Source organism: Sinocyclocheilus rhinocerous, unplaced genomic scaffold (assembly GCF_001515625.1).
Source record: "Sinocyclocheilus rhinocerous isolate Xijiao unplaced genomic scaffold, SAMN03320098_v1.1 scaffold317, whole genome shotgun sequence".
Classification (NCBI taxonomy): domain Eukaryota; kingdom Metazoa; phylum Chordata; class Actinopteri; order Cypriniformes; family Cyprinidae; genus Sinocyclocheilus; species Sinocyclocheilus rhinocerous.
The window spans coordinates 223,603-230,222 of record NW_015633534.1 but is presented as its reverse complement, the minus strand read 5'-3'; the positions used below and the strand labels follow the sequence as shown (position 1 = coordinate 230,222).

The window sequence follows — 6,620 nt, the reverse complement described above, 5'->3', positions numbered from 1 at the left end:
CACATAATTATACTGTTATTACTATAGTAAGTACATGAAACAAGCAACAGGCAAATGCAAAACAATTAAATGCATTTTCCACATGCATATAACCTAATGCAATCTAACATCACAAACCACCTTTACATGTCAGTTATTTTTCATGATACTTATTCAAGGTTCAAGGTTCAAATTTATTATAAGCCCGATTACTGGTGCAGCATAAAATTAGTAAACATCATACAAAACACACAAACAAAACAAATAGCAACACAGCATTCTGACATCTTACAGATTTAAAAGCCTTACAGCAGTGGGAATAAAAGAATGTCTGTACCATGTACCTATTCACATCTACATCACTGAAAAAAGTTCTCATTACAGAAATCCGCCCTGCTCGTTCACAACAAGCAGATGCTGGAAAAAAGTTTGACCAGAGGGCAAAATAAACAATTGAATTTTCGTTAACCCAGCTAATAGAATTAAGGCAGGATAAAGTAGAGGCTGTCACAGGGTCGTGCTCTTAAAAGCCAGAGAGAGTCCAGAGCCAGCAGAAGTGGACCAAGACGAGGACCAGTGGACACCTACCAACCGAGACATCAAACTGAAACCGGATCTGAAGTCAAGATAAGAAAAATCGACAGATATGCCAAAGAACAACAGCAGCGAAAAGAAGTGAATGCTACCACAGTAAAAGAAAAAAAAAAACTTGAGGTCAGAGAATATCTTCAGGAAAGCCCAAAGACATCAAAAGGGCCTTCAAGCAGAAGACGACCCAGGCAATGCGTCTTCTGAACAAAGATCTTCGGTTGCAAGACGTCACCCTCATGTACCTCACCGTTTTGGTCACTGTGGTGGTGCTCTTGGTGGCGTCCTACCAGGCTCCTGCTGTCCACTCCAGACCCGCCCTGGCCTACCACATCCCCTTGGACCCCTCGGGTCAGCTGGAGCTGTCCTGGAACATCAGCTATCCCACCCAGGAGGTCTATCTGGAGCTGAAAGTCAAAGAGCTCCACCATGGCGTTTTGCTGGGCATGTCCGATCGGGGAGAGCCCACAAATGCTGACCTGGTCCTTCTGTGGGACGACGGTCACAAATCCTATTTTGGGGTAAGATTAGTTTATAAGATTTGACTTTATGATGGTTTTTGCTTTATGGTATTGCAAATCTGCTCCAGGGATGGTGTAGGATTATGTGCTTTTGCAAAATGATGCAACATAATGTAGAATCTTGTCAATATGAGTGTTTTTGTTTTCGTAAAGACATACAGTAGTTCACACAAAATGAAAATGTTGTTATCATATGTATATATATATATATATATATATATATATATTATATTATATTATATATATTTCCCAGTTGATTAATCATAATATAAGACAGTTGTTTTGCATTTCAAGTTTTTGGTTATGTTGATTTAATTAATTTAATTTTTGATTTAAATATGACATCTAATCTGAACACTGGATAAACACCTAGAAAATTGACCATGTGTTAAGAACAAAATAAATCAGATGAATGTTATATGAACAAACCCCTTAGAATATAGATTGGGTTATAAGTTAAGTTATATAGAAAGTTTGGTTTGCTACTGAAGAGGACATTTTTGGCTAATTTTGAGACAACAGACTTTAAAGATGTACTGTAAGAGGCAAATAGATAAAGTGTAATAAAATTAACAGTTAAATGTGGATTTTGTTCTTTCCACTACTTTGAAAGAACTGTGTGTGAAAGAACAAGGGTTTTACCTGCAGTGTCTTGCCTTAAAAATTTATTTTGTGTTTAACCAGAAGAAACATTAGTCTTACCGGTTTGGAACGACATGAAGTTGAGTAAATAATGACAGAATTTTCATTTTTGGGTGAACTATTTAAAAGGCCGCGCTCAACTTGTGATTTTTTTGTTGCTAAATAATGAACGACTGATGACAAATTTCTAACCCCAGTGTCAGAGCAAGCTCTCTCTGTTACTCTTGAGTCTGAAAAGTCTTGCTTTCTGGATCTTGTTATGATTGCCCGGCTACAGTAGACACCCACACACGTAGAGCTCTTGTTCAGTCGTATAGTGCAATACTGCTTCCTAACAGCTCACGTCTGGGTTTTGCCTGCCGCGCCCCAAATAAAGTGCTTGAAAGTAGAAGGTCATGCGTGTGTCAAGGCCCCCCTTCATTCATTATGCATGATTTATTTTATTATTTTGCCTTTGGACTGCACAGTTCGGTCCGTTTTGAATAAATGTTGTATGGCCAGATGCTCAGCCTTCCTCCCGCAGCGTATGTCAAGGAGAAGAGTTACAGACAGTGAGTCAAAACATTGTAGGGCATGGAAAATGGCTGGCAGTAAAATATAAATTCAGCATATTAGAATGATTTCTGAAGGATCTTATATTAAAACATAGTTATAAAATTGTTGTAATAATATTTCGTAATATTACTATTTTTACTGTATTTTTTAGTTAAATAAATGCAGCCTTGGTGAACATAAATATTTTTATCTCACAATTCTGACTTTTTTTCTCAGAATACTAACCTTAGCATTTATTAATATTATAGAATTTTGTCTTGCAATTCTGAGTTCACATCTCACAATTCTGAGTTTATATAAGACACTTCTGACTTTTATTTCAGAATTCTGAGTTTACATCTCGCAATTCTGTTTTTTTTTGTGTGTGTGTGTTTGTCTATGTTTATGCTATGGAATAAATAATGAAAAAAGGTAATTACGACTTCTTATCTTACAATTCTGACTTTTTCTTGCAATTGCAAGTATGTCTGACAATTCTGAGATTTCTTCTCATAATTGCGAGTGTGTATAACAATTGAGTTTATATCTCACAATTCTGACTTTTTTCTCATAATTCGGAGATTGTGAGATATAAACTCAAAATAGCGAGATATGAACTCACATTATGAGAAAAAGGTCAGAACTGCACAATATAAACTCAGAATTGCAAGATATAAACTTGCGATTTTGAGACAAAGTCAGAATTGCAAGAAATGAATTCACAATTCTGAGGAAAAAGTCAGAATTGTGAGATATAAACTCACAATTCGGAGAAAAAAGACAGAATTGCAAGATATAAATTCAGAATTGCAAGAAATGAATTCACAATTCTGAAGAAAAAGTCAGAATTGTAAAATATAAACAATTCAGAGAAAAAACACAGATTTGCAAGAAATTAATTCCCAATTCTGAGGAGAAATTCAGAATTGTGAGACATAAACTCACAAGTTAGAGAAAAAGACAGAATTACAAGATATAAATTTAAAATTGCAAGAAATAAACTCTGAATTGTGAGATATAAATTCAGAAATCTGACCCTTTTCTTGCAAATTCCGAGTTTATACCTCACAATTCTACGTTTAAATCTTGTAATTCTTTTTTTCCACCACAGAATTTTATCTTTTTCTTGTAATTCTGACTTTTTTTAATAAGAATTGTGAGGAAAAAAGCCGCAATTACCTTATTTATTCCGTGGCAGAAATGGTCTTCCATACATAAAAGCCTTAAAACATTTGAATGGTAGAGACATAGTCAAAATGATGTTTTCATGATTGCATTTCATTTTCTTAGGATGCTTGGAGTGATAATGAAGGCAGAGTGATGTTGGACACTCAGCAGGACTATGAGCTGCTGGAGACTCATCAGTCGACTGAAGGCTTCTTCCTGCTCTTCAAAAGACCATTCAGCACCTGCGACCCGCACGACTACATCATAGAGGTGCGTTAGTAAACAAATGAATCAGAATAGCAGATAGAGAGGGTAGAGGTAGTACAAAGAGACATGTGGACAATAATATTGGGTCAGGAAATAACGTTTTGTGCTCAATTTACAGTAGTATTGTTTCCTGGCCTAAATGTTTGGAAGTGTTAGGAAAGAGTCTAAATTAAATGTGTATAAACCTTGTCATTATTTACTCACCCTCATGTCGTTCCAAACCTGTATGATTTTCTTTTTTTCCTTGAAATACACAACAAGATGTTTTGAAGAATGTTCAGGCTGCTCTTTTCCATAGAATGAACATGGGTCTGGAAAAACATCAAAGTGAATGTAAATAATGACAAAAATAACAACCGGATTCCTTATTTCCAGGAAGGTACTGTCCACATCATCTACGCCATGCTGGAGCGGCCCATCCTATCTTTGCATGAGCTCAACATATCCCGTCTCCAGCCTGGCGTCCAGCGAGTGCTGCTCCTGCGTCCAGACGCTCCGTCCCCTGCTCTCCCGAGAGATGTCCGCACGCTGGAGGTCCTGGCCCCTGATGTCATCATCCCCACACAGGAAACCACTTACTGGTGCCACATCTATCAGCTCCCGCCTAATATGCCCAAGAATCACATTGTCATGGTAACCTGAAAGTCTTGGCGCCACTTGCACATTACATTTAACCTTTCTACGTGAACCTTCAGAGACATGATACCTATATAATTGCTGCATACAAGGTACTTTGACCAATTATAATGCTCTTTAGTAAAACACTTTTGGGGTGATGTAAAAACTGGATCTGAATATAATTAATGGAGTTTCTAATGCAATCATTATTACTATTCAGTTCAGTTCAAATTTATTTGTATAGCGCTTTTCACAATGCAAATCGTTGCAAAGCAGCTTTACAGAAAATTTTAAGTTGCTACATTATATTTAGGAGTAGGTTATTAGTGGTGACTATGGCAGAAATGTACAGTAAAAATCATGCAGTTAGTTACAAATTACTGTACATTACTGTTTCTCCTCTATGCCCTGCCTTTCTGAAACGCGTCTATTTTTACAAAGCTCATCGGTCTGAAAAGCGAGGTGTGCTCTGATTGGCCAGCTATCCAGTGCGTTGTGATTGGCCGAATACCTCAAGCATGTGACGGAAATGTTACGCCCCTCACCATACTGTGATGCCCTGTCCGGCCGGAGCGACGAGACAAAAACATAAAACCCATTATAAACGAGGCATTTGTTGCATCCAGTGGGGACATAATTACGGATTATAATGACTTATACTGTCTTTTTACGCGTTGCGTTGCATCGCGCCGCGTAAACATAAAACCATGTCTGCATTTGTGATCGGAGAAATGGCAAACAACTAGAACTGCTCTACACTGCTCAAAACTCACGTTTGAATCATCAGTGGCAAATCCTTTAAATATGAAAACGTACTTACAGGCTGTGAGTCAGCATTATTTGTCAGAACACCAGCATTGTAGGCTACTCTCCCAGGTTCAGGAAACAGTCCTTGTCCTCCGTAAAATGTGCTGCACACATCTGAATATTTGGGTTGAACTGTTCTGGAACAGTTTTGTAAATACAACTTAACCACTGATTTCTAGTTGTGTCCTCTTTTGGAAGACCAAACAAAGTAGTTTCGCTTTCACAACGAAACACACAGCGTCTCCACAACATGGCGGCGGGGGTAACAATACTACAGCGAGAATAAAAGTTACGCTTTCTTTCTTTGCGTGAACATTTGGGCGGCGTTATGCAAATCTTCCCACATCGTGATGTAGACATGTGGGGGCGTGTTTAAACGAGGCGTTTCAGGAGGGATAAAGAATTTTATAAAGAATATCTCTTTGGGTTTGAGACTTCAGTCTTTGCAACTTTAGGGATCTTATCTATTCACGAACAGCTTGTAACACTCCAAAGAGTAAGGAAAACTTGAAATTGCATCATATGACCCCTTTAACATTCATAGAACCTTTTCATTCAACAAAAAGTTCTGTAAGTGGAAAAAGATTATTAAAATGTTCTTCACACAAAGAAAAAATGGTTCTTTTAAGAACTGTTCACAGAAATGTTCTTTGGGAAACCGAAACACAATTGACGCTAGGTCACATGACAACATGGCAGATGTAGTATGGTCAAATTTCATTATACATTTTATATAGACCACTTTTTTCCCCGTCGCAAAGTTGGTTCTAAAACAAACATGGCACCTATATAAGTGTGTGATTTCAGAAGCACTGACATAGTGGCAAATGCGTGGCTCGTCTGCTACGCTGCTTTTTAATTGCTTTTCTAAACATGTTAGACAGATGTTTTTGCCTGTTGCACCAGGTCTTACAACTTTTCCAATGAATCGAGCATGAGCACTTTTTGCTTTTAAATCAGAAATTTCAACTTTTAACAACTGCATCCGCTTCGAGATCCTGATCTTTTATATGATATATAATATAAAATACCCTACACTATAGTACAGGGGTGGCGAACGTCGGTCCTGGAGAGCCGCAGCCCTGCACAGTTTTCCTTCAACCATAATCAAACACACCTGAACAAGCTAATCTAGGTCTGAAGGGTTACTAGAAAGCTACAGGCAGGTGAGTTTTAATTAGGGTTGGAGCTGTACTCTGCAGGGCTGCGGCTCTCCAGGACCGGAGTTCGCCACCGCTGCTATAGTACATCAAAATTAAAAATAGTAAGTGAAATTGTGGACATTATGTAATGATTTCAATCAGTAGAATGCTACATTGTGATCTCATGACCTCATTATGTAATTAATTTAGCATATGTTGTCCAGTTATCAAATAAACACACTTAACACATTTTTGTTCTACTATGCTGCTTTTTAAAGGGGTCATATGATGCTGCTAAAAAGAACATTATTTTGTGTATTTGGTGTAATGAAATGTGTTTATGCGGTTTAAAGTT

The 6,620-nt window shown here is 37.6% G+C and overlaps 1 protein-coding gene across 1 annotated transcript in view; it reads left to right on the top strand.

The window, feature by feature from the left end:
* The first annotated feature begins 761 nt into the window (after positions 1-761).
* Positions 762-6,620, top strand: part of LOC107744238 (dopamine beta-hydroxylase-like) — a 24,969-nt gene continuing 19,110 nt past the window's right edge. The window contains exons 1-3 of the mRNA XM_016557766.1: positions 762-1,088; positions 3,555-3,701; positions 4,074-4,331. Coding sequence (XP_016413252.1) covers positions 762-1,088; positions 3,555-3,701; positions 4,074-4,331 — 732 coding nt within the window. The remainder of the gene's footprint in view (positions 1,089-3,554; positions 3,702-4,073; positions 4,332-6,620) is intronic.